This window comes from Rhodnius prolixus, unplaced genomic scaffold, assembly GCF_049639745.1.
Source record: "Rhodnius prolixus isolate KJV_2025 unplaced genomic scaffold, Rpr scaffold_3, whole genome shotgun sequence".
NCBI classification, from domain to species: Eukaryota; Metazoa; Arthropoda; class Insecta; order Hemiptera; family Reduviidae; genus Rhodnius; species Rhodnius prolixus.
The window spans coordinates 21,459,423-21,478,069 of record NW_027411603.1 but is presented as its reverse complement, the minus strand read 5'-3'; the positions used below and the strand labels follow the sequence as shown (position 1 = coordinate 21,478,069).

At 31.0% G+C, this 18,647-nt stretch overlaps 1 protein-coding gene across 1 annotated transcript in view; it reads right to left on the bottom strand.

Annotated features, from left to right (window-relative positions):
- Window positions 1–17,599, bottom strand: part of LOC141452809 (V-type proton ATPase 116 kDa subunit a 1-like) — a 29,297-nt gene extending 11,698 nt beyond the window's left edge. The window contains exons 1-15 of the mRNA XM_074125247.1: window positions 16,422–17,599; window positions 14,861–15,005; window positions 14,598–14,774; window positions 14,031–14,063; window positions 12,366–12,482; window positions 11,567–11,643; window positions 8,858–8,981; window positions 8,081–8,254; window positions 7,351–7,557; window positions 6,987–7,137; window positions 6,076–6,215; window positions 5,580–5,813; window positions 3,655–3,764; window positions 3,294–3,418; window positions 717–832 (exon numbers count right to left, since the gene is read on the bottom strand). Coding sequence (XP_073981348.1) covers window positions 717–832; window positions 3,294–3,418; window positions 3,655–3,764; window positions 5,580–5,813; window positions 6,076–6,215; window positions 6,987–7,137; window positions 7,351–7,557; window positions 8,081–8,254; window positions 8,858–8,981; window positions 11,567–11,643; window positions 12,366–12,482; window positions 14,031–14,063; window positions 14,598–14,774; window positions 14,861–15,005; window positions 16,422–16,741 — 2,250 coding nt within the window. The 5' untranslated portion in view covers window positions 16,742–17,599. The remainder of the gene's footprint in view (window positions 1–716; window positions 833–3,293; window positions 3,419–3,654; window positions 3,765–5,579; window positions 5,814–6,075; window positions 6,216–6,986; window positions 7,138–7,350; window positions 7,558–8,080; window positions 8,255–8,857; window positions 8,982–11,566; window positions 11,644–12,365; window positions 12,483–14,030; window positions 14,064–14,597; window positions 14,775–14,860; window positions 15,006–16,421) is intronic.
- Between the last annotated feature and the right edge of the window lie 1,048 nt (window positions 17,600–18,647).

Genomic DNA, 18,647 nt, shown 5'->3' with positions numbered 1-18,647 from the left:
GCCACCTCTTCCGATGTACTTTTAAAATCCATTGATCCAACTTCGTTCTACAACTCCGGTTGGATATAGAGAATTACAATCCTCTATTAATCAATAAATTAAATTTGTCGCTCATATTTCAACTAAATTTCTTTTCCCTATTTTCGCTCAAAAGAAGGATTTCGTTTTTGTTTTCATAATAAATCGCAAGTCAAAAAAAAATTAAATATCGAACTGCAGATTTGTGTGAAAATACAGCCTATTTTTAACTATTGTATATGAGCTTTGATCTCTTTAAAAGGGTAAACTTTTTTTATTTTTACTATCCCTAAATATTTTTGCAGCGCTATTAAACTCTTAAAACCGAAATTAATTGAATTATCCTGCGTTCATCAGGTTTTTGAAGGAGTTCCACTGCACTTCGAGAGAACCCTGAAGGAAAAATTCCTTCTTTGTAGTCTTAGGAAGAAAAACAGCAGTGCCAGTTATGAATGTTATAGGAACAGGGATGAGTTAAATAATAAAAGATGCACGTGTATTCTTAATTCAGAAGAAATAAAAAATTAATATTTGCTAGTGATATTCAAATAAACACTAAAGAGGTTACTGATCTCTTTACCTTTGGAAATAGTAAAACTACCCTTAATATTAGTTTAAAACAAAAAATACTAATTTTGTTAGTTTAGAACGTTGTAATTAATTTTTATTAATTAATAAGTTAGTGACAGCTCTCTCACCTGATAGGGATATAATTGCGATAGACATTCCTTGGGTGATTGAGTTTTTTTGAGTAATATCATGTTTATAAATGTAATTAAAATGGGTGGTGCACACCTGGGTCCATGCGTAGTTCCTGTAAAAATCAGTAAAGACATCACTGGGTATAATATGAGTTTTTAGGGAAGGGATTAGCTATGCGGTTAGCGTACTAGACTCCCACGCGGAGGTCCCGTGTTCGAATCCAGCTGCTGACCCTTAGATTTTCTCTTCCTAGGAGCTTCTTACAGCTCACTGTCCGGCGATGGACAGTGTTGTCTGTTACGAGAGAACACTGTCCGGAGGCCGGCAGTGCACTGAAAAAAGCTCCGGGCGCCAATAACCTAAGATGTTGACGCGCCTTAAATCATAAAATAAAAATATATGAGCTTTTTTGTTTAACTTTTTTTTAACAGTAAAAAAAAAAAAAATACTGATCGTTTTCTTACATTCACAGTTAGTTAAAAAATCTATGGTACAGTTTTTAGACGGTATTTATAATTGATTTATAAATTGGCTATGAAGGAAGGAAATAAATATTTCTTTATTTTTATTTACTAATTATTCAGATATTTAGAGGAGAATTTAATGCTGGTACAGTCTCTAAACTCGAAAGAGTTTTAACTCACTTTAATTAAGAAAATGTTTATACGACTTTAAATTACATGTACTGAGTATCGAATGTAGAGACAGACTTCCCACATTCTATTTACTCATTCTCTTTTCGCATGTCAGATACGTTAACAACTCTTTGGCATTAACCAACCCTAGATTGAATACAGGGAGTGATTAAAAAGAACATTTAATGTATACGAGTTTATAAAGATCTGTGTAATAACCAGAGGTCTAAGAAAAAATCACAACCAATAAAGAGTTCATTTCAAAATTAAAGGATTTGTTAGTGCATTGATCTTTTTCATAAAGTTTATCATGAATTTCAACATGAATTAGAATGAACACTATCGAGGAATGTATTTGAAATTGAATCAGAACTATTTCAATCTGTTTAAGTTCAGTAGAGCAGGCGGAAAACAATATTCCTAATATTTTGTTTTTTATGTTATGTAGCATTTAGTTAAAGGTTAATGAGTTGGTGGTCAGTCACTGTAATAGTCGCTTACAACTATAGATGCTTTACAAATAGTTTTGCTCCAAGTGGGCAGAAATAAAATATTTCATAACGTAATTTTCTGTCAGAATCGACAGAGTTAAGATTTAAGAATTTTAAAAAAAAATCATTTTTCCCCTACTTTACAAAAATAATTGTTATTGGCAGTGCAGAGTGCTTAAATATTTTCACAGCTGCAACTACATTAGACGTACTATAAATCCATGTTTGATTACAAAATTAAGAATTTAAATATTGGAGTATTTTTTTTTTTTTTGTTATGCCACTCTAAACTCAATCTTCCTATTTATTTGTGTATGAGATCATGTGTTGGTGAAAGATATTGTTGATGGTAAAGTATATTACATTATACTTACTGGCTTCGTCAAACAACTTATTCACCCTACATAATATATACGTATATATATGCCTTCAAAGAAAGTATAGAATACGACGATATGTTGTCAGAGCTCTTAATTTTAAATTGCTGAAACTTGCTAAACCTGTACGAATCTTAAATTCTGTTTCAAAAAGTGTGAAAAGAAAAGCATTTGAAATTACATAAAGAACTGGATAATACTTGATTACAACATTTGCAAGGCAAGCAATCATGTAGGAATATTTATTATACAATAAATTAGAGATTGAGATGAATAGAAGCTCATTTTCTCTGCTAGAAATATCAATGAGAAGGTTCTGGTAACAAAATATAGTTAGCTTTATTCGAAATAAAAGCAGTACATGGTACAGTCCTAAGAGGAACACCTAAGAAGCTCTCAACAAAACTGTTACAGAAGAAAATGAAATAAAAAGAGTGATGAAACGAACCCTCTGAGATAGTTTGGCTTTGTAAGCTGAATAGAAAAACATATGAAGAACATATATAGAAAATATGCTTAAGCAACTAATGAAAGCAAGCTTTTATAAAGATTATCGATAGGAACATGAAGCCAGAGTTAATCCCAAAAAAGCTTAAAACGAATATAAAAGGGTTGGGGAAGTAAAGATTGATTATATAAGAACATCAGTTGTTTCCTGGCAAAATTTTCTATTCAAAGATACCTGCACTGACTAAGACTTCACACTATTAAGAATTTTCCCGTCTCGTACACGGTATTGAATCAAAAATGAATAATCAATAATGATTAAAAGGTAGAAGCGCTAAAAATTTGATTCAAATCGGTTCAAAACAATTGTGCTGCTCAACAAACTAACTTATTGCATCGTTCGCAGATTGCCACTAAATGTTGACGTTTATATTTAAATATATATATATATATATAACATATGTTATAAATCAACCCTTACTATTTCATATAAGGTTTTTAGTGAAATGAACCATTTTGAGTAATACCATAATTTTTAAAAAGCTGACTCTAAAACGTTATTATTTCTAATTCTAAGGGAAAGGAATCAGCAAAATGTTTGATAAAATTTTTGGGTTACATACCTTTGTTAGGACCATAAACGTACCATTTATAAAATGTCAAAAAAACCAGGTAACCAAATAAACAAGTAAAAAATAATATCTGTGGCACAAATTCACCATAAATTGAGCTGTAGTTTTTAAAATACCTATATTATTAAAACAAAAATATATATATCAATAAGAGAAATTGAATCTGAAGAAATCCTGTCAGATTTGTTTGTTTTGTTTAGTTCGCTCCTTTTTAAATTATAGTCTGGTTTCAAATCTAATAGTTATGCTCACTCCTTTAAAGGAACATTTTAAAAGCATTTATGAGCTTAAGTGAAAGTCCAAATAAATTTTGACTTAATAATAAATATTACAATCTGGGTAAAATACTTACAAATGATTTAAAAGGCTTAACAAAATTCCAAAATACATTTGAATAACACCAAATATAATGGATAATTTCATTTTATATGAATTAAGAAAATCAATCTCATTTTCAGCTAACTGAAAAAAATAATGGGTTCCTTCAGGTTTATATGTCAAAAAATAATGTATACATATATTCTATAAGTAAATGTATGCATAATACTCAAGAATTACATATCTCCCACTTTTTTCTTTTTTTTTTTACTTTATTTATTTTCACAACTGCAGTATATTTCTGCAATAAGTGAAGCTGATACAACATGGTAATGGAATAGATACATGAATAGCATGAGGGGAGAATTCACCCATTGATGAAACTCCCAAAGTGGTACAGTTCACTATTGCACCCTGGCACTTACTTTATTCGGAGTTTAACGCTGCAGTGAATCTTTCGTGCTGCTCATTCCTGTACTTACTCAACTGCTTCTTAACTTGTTGACGTGCTATAGGCGATTAAATTTTCGTTTGAAAGAAGGTAGTCGTGTGTTTTGCCATAACGATCGTATCCATCTTTTATAAGTAATAAGGATTCGTATATCACTAGAACTGGTCAGGTGGAGTATACGAGGTCTTTTATTAGTTGACGAATTCCGTGCAATTTGCTATATAACAGAGGTAAAGTTTTCTACTGTAATGTCAATCTGTTCAGGACTCTAAAGAGGTATTTTTAAGTCTATTGAACTGTCAAGTAAGTAGCGAATGTTGTCCCAATCGACGATTCCGTCAATCAGCCTTGAAGAATTTTGTTTGAATACAGGTTGAGTGACTAAGGTAAGTAATACAGGACTGTGAGCAGAAGAGAGTTCATCTAAGGTTTCAATGTCAGGATGTAGAAAAGAAATAGGAGTACAAACAAAAAAAGTCTAAAATATCTGGAAGTTTGAAGAGTTAAGTAGGCCAATAAGTTGGTTTGAGTGGAGATAGAAAGGAGTAATTAGTTTAGGATAGGACACTCTACAGCCCCATTGTAGATGCTTAGCATTATTGTCACCTCCTGATAAGAAGCAGTATCCGAGGGACTGGAAGAAGGAGAGGAAATCATTGGAAGATGTTGTATGATTAGGAGCGTAGTAAACTGATTCTGTTGTCAACTGGGAAGAGTTTATTGGGAGAGAGATGACTGTTGATTGAAGAGAATTGGTAGGATTATTGATTTATTAGAATTGCAGTGCCCCAAGGGCAGTATTAAGCCCTGCAATGCGATAAAAAATTATTTGGGCTCTATTAATCCAAAAAGTTTCATTAAATGAATTTGAATTGGAAAATTTCCCTTTTCCCAGTGTATAAATATTGTATTTTGCAGGAATTTTTCTCATTTTTGAAAAGTCCCATTCCCTTCCACAAAAAAACGATGATTTATTTGTTAAGTAAGCTTTGAAATGCGAGAAACCCTTGTTTTTGTCTTATTTTGCTCAAAAATGTCTTTTTTATTGATTTTGAATGTCGAAATTTCATTTTTATCATTTATAAAATACATCAATCTGTCGGAAATTCCCTCAGCTTCAAAATGCATGCATTGGTTTTGCAAAAAACTGTATTGTTTTTCCATTTCTTAGGCTTAACAATGCAAATAAAGCCGTTTTTTAACCTGAAAAATTAAAAAAAAAAATCCGAAACGTAAACCGATTTGGTTTTCAGTGGATTTTGGTTAATTTTGACCCAAATAATAAGGAGAAAGAAAAATTTTTCATGTTGGTGAACTTTTCAATTAAAATCGTTCTAGGCGAACCGTGATATATATATACATATGCATGTAAATATGTATGAAACTTATTACATACGGTTCAACCGAAAAAAAAATCAATCAAATATGTGATATCTTGTGTTGTTGTAATCTTTGAAGGGATGAAATGTGAACTATCATTACGAAAGGACAATATAAGAAATTCTTACCTTCCAAGCAGGATCAAGCCCATATGGGTAAGGAGTACCTTTATAATCAGTTTCAGGGTTTAATTGTAATATTGGATTTTCTTCTATTGTAGACTTATTATAATTAACTTTCCAACTGCTTTTAAATACAGAAAAGCCAAGGGAAAAAATATCATTGTAAATACTTCCGGTGTAGATGGCAAAGAATCCCATCAAAAGTAAAACATATCTCCCATTGAATAAAATTTGCCATATCTAAAGTAGGAAGATCGAAATCAATCATGAAGAAATAATTTATCAAATCATAAACAATTAAGAATAAGCATTGTAAATTTCATTAATGTGGTAAAATTATGGAAGTTATTAGTAGTCGAATACTAAAATCAGTGAGAAAAGTTTCTTGCAAAATTTAGAAATTGCCAAATAATAAATTATAGAGAAAACACTATTGAATTTAAATATTTTCCGTATATTATAAAATACAATTTATACTATTCAAGTAATCCTTAAAATATACCTCATTATTAATGTTCTTCCTGTCGAGTTGTTTCTCAAAACTTACCATGAAAATAGCAAATAATGTCATTATTACTCCATGCCCTGAATCACCAAACATCACAGCAAATAAAAAAGGAAAAGTAATAACAGTGTAAGGCACTGAAAAATATTTATATAAATTAGTTTCTTACCATTTTTTGCTTCAAATATAAGAATGTACCAAAAAAAGTAGGGACCAGAAAAAAAAAGAAAGTGAAATACAGTTTAAAAATAGAATGGAGTAGCATACCTCAAGGAGAGGAGATATTGTAGTTTTATCAGATTTAATTTGGAGATGAACGTGGTACCGTACAGCTTTATTCTAAACAGTAACTTTCACTTGATCCGACAATTTCAAGATCGTTTAAGTAAACTTCATCGCAAGAGTCTTGCCTTTCATTTAAAAAAAATATAGCATCATAGAGAAAAAAGTATTTTAATTAAAATATTTTCTATTTCTGAAAATAAATTATGTATGTATACATTGAAGAAAGTTACATCATTCTACTTTTTATTTTGTTTTTATTTAACATGAGACTATTGGCTTTTAATCTGGGCACTGCTGGCCTTCTGACAAAATCTTTTCGAAACAGGCAACACAATCCACTTCCAGACTGAGAACTCTTGGGAAGAGATAATCTAGGGCAGAATTCGAACCTGGGATCTCCAAGTGTGAATTCAGTGTTATCAAATTGAATTAACATCTTACGGTGAAGATAAATTATGATATTCATTCCGGCACTCGTAATATATTTTTGAAGTGAAGCCTAATAAGAAAAATTGACAAACTACTTCTTTTTAGAAAACAAAAGTATCAGCACTATGAAAGTTGATGAAACAAATGTTCATTTTTTAAAAGGTCCTCAAAATATAGTAAAATAATTTACTAACTCGGGTTCAGTTCCTGATAACTCGCAGTACCATATGCATGTATAATGTTTTGAAAAGCCATAGTAAATTTATTTAACTTAATGCAGGTAGGTGGTTCTTCTTTTGTTTCAATGATTTGGATAATTGGGCTTCCGAAACATTGGTTTTCTGCCTATTGCAAAAAAAAAACAATTTTTTAAAACAAACGAACTTAAAAACAAAAAATTTAAGCCACAAAAAATCTTTCAGATTCAGTATAGACAATAAAAATTTTTATAATATTTTTCAGTATGTAAGTTACAGTTTGTATTTAATGAGGCGATGAGATAATGTTTGATCAAATTTAATATTTTAGAGGAATTAAATATTATGTTCTAATTATTACCATGGTATCTTTTAAAACATTATAAATAGTTTTCAAATTTTGTGTAGGTACCCAACATTTTGCTACCATTATTTTTTCTGATGTATCAATCATATTCAGTGTATGATAAGTTGCTTTCATTTTTAAAATTTGGATGTACCATTTGCGCACTCTTGGTGCAGCAGCTTTCAAAACTTTTCTTAGATGATATAATGAGGTTACCAGAATCTAGAAGGAAAGTGAAAAAAATTATTTATTATTTTTTAGTAAGAAGGAAATTTTCTAACAGATTTCCCTCATGTATTAAATGATTATTATAACTATTATTTTTTTGTTTGCAATCGTTTCAATAGTTTATAAGATTAAACTTTAAAAATAAATTCAACCAGCTGAAGGTTTATGCTACACTAAAGAAGCTAAAGAAATGGTTCACCTAAGAAGCAAAAGTAACTATTAAAAATCAAAGTAATTACTGTATAATAATATGTGTAAAGCTCTTAGTGAATGTGTGAGCGCTATTTCCCAGCATCTATGAATTTAAACGTCTAATGGGTGAAGAGAAATCTGATAAGCTTTTCCAGTTAACAAAAGCACTTCAGATAAAATTGTATTTCAGGTTAGTTTTGATGCTTTAGGGAATGAGAAGCTTAATTACGACAGTACATGTGTTTTTTTTTTTTAATTCTATTAAGATATTTATATTTTTTAATTATGGCTCAACTTTTGTTCATGATAAATAGAAAAGTTGTACCTTCTCCATTTCAAAAATATATTCATTGCAATTGTTCAAAAGTTCTTCACATTTCACTTTATCGTCATATGCTTGATATATTTGTGCTTTGGCTGCCTTAGCAATTGCAATAATTCTTTGTTCTGTTTTAGCCCCTTGAAAGAATATAATGAACATACACTTTCGGCTGATATCCTAAAAGAATGTACAAGTTTGGTATTAAAACATATTTAAAAAGGGGAAATTATTATGTTTTTAAAAAGTCATTTTAATATTTAATACAAATAAGAAGTCAATAAAAAAAGTAAAGAAGTAATTGCCTATTTTATCAGGCGGGCTATACATCCAACTACCAAATTATAAGTAGACAATATTTATAATAATATGTATTAAACCGTTAATGTATAGATAGAAATAAGTAGCTTCAATTGTTAAATTATATAGTACTTGGTACGGATATGCGATTATTGAGGCAAAACTATAAAGCTTTCTGGATGTCAATTTCATATAAAGTGTTGACGTTAACATTGCAAAAATTCAATAAAAAAATTCGTGTGGATTAAGTAGTGTAGTATGTGAAAGTAAAACGAATAGTTGCTATACACATCGCTTTAGCTAATTATATTATTGTGTAAGCGAAGATATCCAATCTAGGATAAAACAAGCAGAAAATGTGTTTCATCTGAACGTACCAGATTTTTACAGGAAGCGAACCAGCTGAAGTAGATAAAGTATTTAAACTAACCTTTACAGAGTTACAATAATACTTAATTAATTTAATAAAATGTTATCACCAACTTCTTTTGAAATTATTGGTTCCATCATTTCATCCACCTGAATAATATAATTGCCACGGCATAGTCTGGAGAGTAAAGTCTCCATGCCTAACAGTCTATCTCGATTAATAATTCCGCCATAAACCCTAAAAATCATAGGAAAATACAAATTTAAGGAGAATTTAAATAGAAAATAATACTTGCATTCATTTAGTTACTTATTTAGAGCTGAAAATGAAGATGATCTATATACACTAATAGCTTTCTTTCAATACTAAGAAAAATTATCATTTCTTAATTTTTATTAACATTTATTGTACAGCATCCATAAAATTTAAAAATTTAAATGTTTATAGTAATAGGAAGAGACAAAAAGATTTTGAAGAGCTACTAGATGCAGTCATAGTCAAAAACGAATCGAGAGTGAAGAGTTGAGGAAGTTGAATTACATATTAGAGACAGCCCTAGGAAAAGGTAAGAATAGGAACGTATGATGGCATTTTTAAAAAAAAACCAAGGGAAAATTAATTATTTTGCTTATTCTACAATTTACTTGATATGGTGGAATCAACAAATATTTTCATCATTCTAATCTATTAAAATGGACCAACCGCCAACATTGTAACCACAGGAGTATGTCACTCCTCAACGTTTTCTAGCAAGATGTAGGCTAGTATTGCGCAAAGAATGCATGATGCTTAGAGATAATAAAGGCACTCAAGATTTGATATTCACTGTGAGGCTACATTCAAAGAAGGTGTGGAGAAGAACATGTCCGTAGGGTTTTTGTATTAATGACATTTTAATATGTATAAATGCAGGATTTTTGGGAACTTTCTCAAAGAAAAAAGGCGGAACAAGAGATTGATGCTTGCTGTTAATGTTTTTACAGGAACACGAATTAATCAGCCATTGCAGTTTCAGTACATAAATAGGAGTGAGGATATCTTTATCCCGGTCCTATTCTTGTAAATTAAAAGAGTAAGTATATTAAGAATTGATGTAAGAGAATGAAGTCTCACCCAATAGGAAACAGATAACTGCAAAGAACGGCGCTAAGATTCACAGACGATATTCTCATCCTCGCTGACAATGAGAGAACCTCCAGTCTAAAATGACCAATTTGATGAAAGAGCTGAAAAAAATGTAACTATTGCTAAATACCGTGAAGACAAATTTATGCCGATAGTAAAAGAATGAGAAGAGCAGCACTTAATTAAATGGAAGAGGAAGGTGAGCAGGTGAATTCTTTCAAGTATCTAGAAGCCAATTGTCTCAAAGGGCATTGTGGGTAAAGAGTTGTAACCGAGACTGACAACTGCAGGAAAAAACTTGCGCGCCTTGAGACAACTTTCATAGGAAAGGCAGAAGCATCTAAAAAGGGAAATGTAGCCAAAGGTAACAATGTTTTTCTGCCTAATCACACATATTCAAAAAAATAATAAAAATGTCCCAAGGAGCGAAAATCAGCTGCACTTGATTTAAAGTAATTATAAAAATAGTTGAAAAAATTAATGAAGTAAATGGAGTAAGATCTCCAATTAGTCGAACTGCTTCCAGGTAGTGAAACTCAGAAATAGTTGATTTACTAAAACATACCTCATAAAAGTCTGGTGTGGCATCAATAGTATGTTAGTAAATATAAATAAGACTATATATTAGAATATAAAATTTCTTAGACCCTTTATGCAATATTGTGAGCTTGTAACGCAGCATCTGATTTAACACTCAAGGTTCTTGATGCCGTGCAGAACAAACTGTTAAGAATAGACATAGAAGAAATATACAAGCAGTTAATCACTGGAAATTACAAAACCCTACAACGGAACGATTTTCAACACAGAACTCTTACTTTTCGAAAGCAGTTTAATTGTTGGGAGAAAATTGCGGGTTAGATAGTAAAAGCGCTGAAGACCTATTTTTGAAGTGCCTGCGACAGAATACGCGTCCAAGAAATTAGCATTCATTTTTTTGATAGACTATCAAGCTGCAACGTTAGCATTGAATCTGCGATACCAGCCCTAACATCAAATTAAATGCAAAGCAAGCAGAGAAAAAAAAAAATAGAGAAAGCAGGTTCTGAACTCCTTATATGCTGTAGGTTAGACAATTACCTTTTAATGGGTTTCTAGTCACTATAATGTTAGTCGGCATACCTAACGCCTAAAGATGCCTGCCGCATTCACTAGACGAGAAGAGAACCCATGATCTTTGGCAAACATCACCAAAAGAAAAATTTCTACCACATCGCCCCGAAAAATAATTACAGTCAACAGTAGACTGTCCACCAGACACGATTATTTGCAGGCCCACTCGTTCCAAACGTAAATAAAAAATATATTCTATTGTCCTCTATTTGATACAGGAAAGATGATGGATCTAAAGCATTTCTGTAGATGTCCCAAATTTTGATTTATTTGAGAAATGGCCCTGGTTAATGAATGGTGCCGAAAAAGTATTTTATATTGGGAACTTCGCAAGAAAATGGGTTTAATACCTTTTCATATTGGCGCATGATAAGTAAATAAAACAATCCAGATAGTCCCGGGGACCCTCTTGTTATTACACAAAAGTGCGATCCAAGCTATGAAGATGCAATACCTAAGGGAAATTGGGCAAACAAGTAGAGATAAGTTCAAGAATGTGAACAAAAATCTAACAACAAAAACCTATAGCTCATTGGTAACAAAAACCCAGATTTATTAATGTGAACAGCAAATCAGTAACTAACTTCATGCCAAGATCACTTCCAATTCCACTTTCTTCATCATGTGTCACTTGAAGTAATGGTTGTCTTTTGCCTGTTACCTGGAAATGTTTGTTCAAACTTTTTATTAACAGTAATTTAAAAACAAATTAAAAAGAAAATAAAGCTGATGGTTGCTTAAGTTGTGCATGTATATGATAGGAAATTGGCTCAAATAAGTGAAATTAAAAAGAACAACACGATTTCAAACACTAAATTACTTTTTCTTGCTGTTTTCAAATTCTAATATAGTAGCTTGAACTTGGATTTTTATGGAATGTTTACTTTACCACAGTCTTAGATGATCCTCTAGAAACAACCTCTAGATTGCATCATCCTTATTGATCTCATTTTGAAGAAAATTACTTGAGAATTCAGGCCCCCCAGTAAGCTTTCATTATCTGTCAAAATGCCCCAGTTCCTAATAGGATGCATTTATTATTTTCTAAAACATTGGTACGCCCAAATGATTTTCGGATTGAAAAGAAATCGATCTCCTATGTAGTATGAAACTGTTAATTAACTGAAATTTTATAGTTAATAAAATTTTGCCCTCTTAACTGCCTTCTAATAATTGTCTTCGAAAAACTTTTGACAAATTCCTAGTCATACTAACTCTAAAGTTAACGAAAGATTAGTACACAGAATCGTAGTGGAGATCTGAGGAATAAGTTTTCTTGCTCACTTCATGCACAGCCTTTTCCAATACCTTCTCAATAATGTTTCCACAATTCGTTATTCAGTTCATATTTATCTCTGAAATTCGGGATATTACTGAAATTACCATATAAAGTAATTTAAGCACATGCAGAAGAAACTGCCTGAATTCTTTGTTGCTGATTAGATTCTGGTACAATTGCTCAGTGTTGGAGTTCACTTCTTCCACTTCATCAGCGAGTTTCTGAAAGATGTTCGGAAAAAGTTATTCTTGATATTTAAGTCTATTAAACTCTTGCTTTACGAGATGGTGAAAGTTTTTAAGGGCGCTTTCGTCCTAGAGGATGTCGATACAGAGTTTAGAAAAATATTTTAGTCATAACTAGGGGTACCTAAAGTTACAAATGAAACTTCAGGAATTAAATCCGAATGCTTTGGACGTAAAGAAACCATATTTGAAAACCTCACGCTAAAATGTTTCAAAATACATTATTTTCATTTTTTCTTTTCAAAAAGTTAAATAATCATTCTTTTCTTCACAATATAAGAAAATAAATCTTTAGTGACTTATCCTTAGTGATCATGGAATGAGCTGGTTAGGGAAACCATGATGTATGGAGGAGGAGGTAAACTCTTCAAAGGTTATTCCCTTCCATAACAGTCAGCTGCTTTCCTAAAATTAATTCCTCACAAGTGACTATGTTCATTTTGTATCTATCTTTAATTTAACTAAAAAATTTAATTAAACATTATCTTTTAGTGACTATAAACTATTAATGCTAAATAAAATAAACAGAAAAAACTACATCTCCGTCTTTTTGCCAACGTTTCGACAAATTAATTGTCTTCCTCAGGGTCTAGATATTACAAATAAACAAAACAACAATTAGCCTGTTGAATATCAGGAATAAAAATACATCTTATTAAACTATAAGAAAATATGAAAAATAACGTGGTTATGTGAGTTGGTTAAGTAAAAGAAAAAACTAAGAACCATAGATTGGTGAACAGTTACATACGCATATATACATTTTTTTTTTTTTTTTTTTTTTAATGATTTAAGGCGCGTTAACATCTAAGGTTATTGGATCTAAGATTGACCGGAGCTTTTTTCAGTGCACTGCCTGCCTCCGCACAGTGTTCTCACGTTACTGACAACACTGACCATCACCGGACAGTGAGCTGTAAGAAGCTCCTAGGAAGAGAAAATCTAAGTGTCAGCAGCTGGATTCGAACCCGGGACCTCCGCGTGGGAGTCCAGTACGCTAACCGCATAGCTAATCCCCTCCCTAGTTATATATAAATATTCAAATATAACGGGTCTTACTTGGGGAATTTCGGTAATGACTAGAAAGTACTACTGTTCGCCATTCTAAGGTTCTGCATGCGGCCCCCGTGGTAATTTTTTGTGGTCCACGATGTTCTGAAATAAAATTAAAATAGAAAAAATTGTTATGAAGAAAATAGTGCTTAAGGGAGAACCAGGCAATACCGTAGACACAATTCCCTCGTCACTCTCTTCATACATATATGAAGTAAAGTCATCACCTGAATATATATATTCAGATTGATATATATATATGTGTGTGTGTGTGTGTGTGTAAGGCAAGGAAGAGATAAAAATACATGTTTAATGCAGAGCGCTCAATGACTTACATAACTGTTATTTAAGCGTAAATGCTTAAATGCATTTCTCATAGTTTTGCTGATTAAGCAAAATGATTGATGAAACAAGATTTCATGATTTAAGTTTAATAATTGTTTAATTGAAACAAATAATAATGTTACTCACTCGTAATAAGGAAAATTCTGATCTTCTTGGATTCTGTTATCATAAAGAACAAAGTAATGCAATTACTACCTTTGCAAAATAAACATTTCTTTAAAAATTAATCAAACTATAATAAAATTTAACTTTCAATATATAATATTAATAAAATAAAAAAAAAAATCGTGGCACAAAAATTCTTATTTACATGTAAATGTAATAATTTTTATAATAAATTGCAACCACTTGTTATGTGTTCTAATTTCCCCATTAGTGGCTAGCCCTTCTTCAGGGATTTAAGATGTTAACTCAAATTTTTAGAATGTTCATGAATTTAGGAGGAAGTTTGGACATGCAAATGAATAACTTCTTTTATCAGTTTGCACAATAAAAAAGATTTTTATTTAGTTCTGGATGATTATGTAACAGATAAAAATAGTTTAAAAGTAAATGTTATAAGGGGCTTCTAGCAAGCGAAAAACTAAGGCAGCCCTGGTTTGAAACTTGGACTTCTGCGACATGTCATACGCTTATTTATTCCTTATCTAATCTGTTGTGATTATCAATGTTTTTAAAATAAAATGAACTCACCATTTGCTCAATAAGCTCTTTCTCTGGAGGAACGGGAGGATTTTTATAATAAGGTGGAACACTTATTTTATGTTCTTTTATTACTTTTATTAAAAAAAAGATTTTTCTTTCTAGTTCATCACACATTGCTATTTGATTTATAAATTTTCTTTTGGAAGCAATCACATTTGCATTTGCCTAAAGAAATGAATAACAACAGAAAAAAAATTCTATTTAAATGACACTTGATCTTTAAACAAATTAAAATAAAGATTTATAATTACGTCTATAAATTCCAAAAGCTCATACTCTCCCATTTTAGAAATAAAACTGTAACATATTTCTGCTGGAATATATATTTCGCATAAAGCTACTTCTTGGCTCCGTAAAAATGAACAGTTTGGCAATATAAACGGCCAACACTGGTTTCTTAAATTAAAAAGAAAAATCAATAATATTGTAATCAGAAATAAATCCATGTTATTTATAAAAAAAAATCTTTGTAAGAAGCTGCCTTAATTGGAAGAAACAAATACGCGATAATTCCTCTATCAGCGACAAAATCGATCTGCTACAGGCTTCCGGGGAATAAAAACATGGAACAAGTATTTGTATTATACGATATTGTTTAGTTTATATACCTACGAATTCGGGTGGGTGAAAATCAAGTAATATATTTTTTACTTTTTTTTTATAAATTAGCCGATGCGAGAAATCACTCAAGAAATTTATAATCAGAAATTTGCTGTAAGTACTTCATAATAATTTCGCTAATCAGATTGCATCTTTTGTATCTTTACAAAGTTAACATTTTTTTTATCTAAAATTCCCTGACTTTTATGCTCTAAGAATGACACCTGAGGCTATAGTCGACCCACAATTAAGAATAATGCGTCAAATTTTGTGCTTATACTGCAATACGTTTTACTATATTCTGCCTCAAGACTTTTATTTATCATTTGGCGAATTACAAGAAACTAACGTTTCTTATTCAAGATATTAAAACTGTTACTATGCTTGTTCCCTCTTCCTCGAACTCTCCGTGACACTCTCTCTCTCGACTCTCCGGTCGGCTGAAATATGGAACATCTAGCATGAGAATTGCATAGCGCTTATGGAGCAGTCTTCTTCAAGATGCACTTCCATTCTATGCTCTCTTATTTTTAGTGCGACATCACAACACCCTTTAAACAATGTTAAGCATTGTAAAAGTTTCCGCAAAGCCATCTCACTCTGTACATGGCTCTCGAACCTAGGTTAGTAAGAAGAATTGACACATTCACCTCTTCGGATAAGTTAGTATGAAGCTCATCGAAATAAAGCACAATTTCTTTTTAATTGGGCTGATGTTTAGAACCCCATCTTTCAAACTAAACAATGTACACCAGGCAACGATCACTTTTTCAGTCGATTGTCCTTCAGCATTGGACACTATAATTCACTACCAGCGAGCCAATAAAGTTCCACCAAAATAATTACCTCCACATGGGTGCATTAAATGCATCAGTAACTGCCTGAGAGCAAAGTAAAATAACTGTAGGGAATATGAAATATGGTAAACGTTTACAGAGTAGCTTTTCTTTTTTTGCGTGACTTTGGATACGTTTTCATGAACTCATATCACATTTTTGTATATCAAATATATTTAAATCTTGTTCTTAAGGTGACTTTGTTTTATCCATTTATCGTGATTGTATCTACCCAAGACAATTTGATGACATCAAATACTAATAGAGTTTTAAAAGAAGAAAATTAATATTATTTTCATGTTTGAATCAGGAAATTTCTTAAGTAGATTAAATGAACTAAGTAAATAAATATTCAGCGATATAGGTAGTACATTACCTTAATTTTTTTTTCAGCTCCATCTTAAACTTTTTTCCTTTTTCTGGCATCTTAACTTTTTTTTCTTTTTCTGGCATCTTAACTTTTTTTTCTTTTTCAGGCATCTTAACTTTTTTTTCTTTTTCAGGCATCTTATCCTTTTTTTCTTTTTCTGGCATCTTATCCTTTTTTTCTTTTTCTGGCATCTTATCCTTTTTTTCTTTTTCTGGCATCTTATCCTTTTTTTCTTTTTCAGGCATCTTATCCTTTTTTTCTTTTTCTGGCATCTTATCCTTTTTTTCTTTTTCTGGCATCTTATCCTTTTTTTCTTTTGCTGGCATCTTAAAAAAGAAGTAGTTGCAAAATTATTTTGACTTTATTGTTTCAGTTGTTTTTTATAGATTCAACCGAAGGCAGAAAAATGTGTTTGCTGATATAACTCAGTTTGAATTATAATGTTTATAGGAACTTTCAATAACAGCTGTTCATTAAAATTCTAATTTCGTTTAATAGCAACAGAAGCTATTAGTAGCTAAAACATTTACTATTAAACTTATCTGATGCTCTTTCAGTCTAATCATAATAGTTAAATAAATCATGAAAAGATCTTTTATTACTCTCTTCCCTCGTTAAAAAACAAAATTATTGACATAAAACTGATACAAAAAAATATATATGTTTATACATACATATGTATTTATTTACACTATCTTCAAGTTTGGAAAACCGATTTTGTACATTATTTTATAAATTATTGTGTTAGAAAATGATTGCTGGGGACCTTATTTATTTATATTTAATGAAATGTTTATAGATTTAAAATTGTAGAGTTCGCTAAAAAATAAGTAATACAAAAAATCACTTCCTTCATATTTGAAGTAATAAATGGATGTTAGCCATCACAAATCAGGCACTTTTCGTCATCCTTGGTATGTTTATTGCCTACTACTGCAAAGTTGTTCTTTTCAACAGTGACGGCGCGCCAGCAGAGCATGGCAGTCGGGCTCTCGTACAAGATGACCCAGATGGTAAATGACCACGAGAGGTTTTCATGGATGAACCATGCATGGACGTGCAGTTTATCTTGTGTGCACTATGCTTGGATGGGATCTTAGCTTCCCTAGTCCGGTATGTAGTCCTTCAGGGTGATACCTGGCCACCATCACGGCTCAACAGCTTCTTCATCGAAATTACTGTTAATAATTTTTAAAATTCGTGAACTTAACTGACTTGAATGAATTAATTTTGTAAACTGTGTTTAGTTAAAGTGTAATATTTAAATGTGTAAAATGTGTTATTTTAGATTTACTGATTTCATCTTGTTTTTCAAACTTTACTAATAACTTCATGAATTACTTAAAATTGTTATCACTGTTTTATTTTTTGCTATACAATGAGTGTAGTATAGGTAGTACATAATGAATAAATATTTTTATAAAAAAAATACAGAAAACTGGCACTGTATACTGAAATCATACCAGATTGTATATATAACTATAATTACTGCTCAGTTAATTAATGCTTGCAAAAATATTTTCTAATCACTCCAATTCCTTTCACAAAATTTGAAGTCTTCGAGGGAAAAAAGGAGCTTCGTTGGATATTCGTTTTCAAAAATTTGATGAGTTAGAAATAATAAAAGTAATCAGTTTCAGATTTTTAAATACATCCTAACATTGAAAACGAAGAAAAGAGTAGATTAGAACGTTTATTTTTAGAAAAGAAATACCAAATTGTTAATAATATTTAACATTCAAATATAATTACAGCCTTGAAATCTCTCATTCTTTTTCCCATACAGTTGTTTTCCATTTTATTGAGCAACTTTCAACATCGAGAGTTCATGTTTTTAACTAAATTTAGTACTTCTACCATAAACAGTTTTAATCACATATAAAAATTTACAAGATTTATAAATTTTAGTAGAACAATAAATAGTAAAGTTACAAGTCCAGGAATCACAGCTTTAAACTTCACAATTAATACTTAATTACACTTATACAAACTGAAATATACTTTTTTATGTATTATATAATTGAAGTAGGACGCGTCGACTCATAAGGTCATTGGTTCCTGGAGCTTTTTTTCAGTATATTGCGGCCTTTGGATGGTCCTTGTTGAAGACAATACTGCATATCGTCGGACAGTAAACTAAAGATTAGAATAGTGAAGATAAAATGGTAAAGGCTGATTGTTGGACACGAAACCCGTAATCTCCAGGAATCGATAACACTTAACCATTGAGCT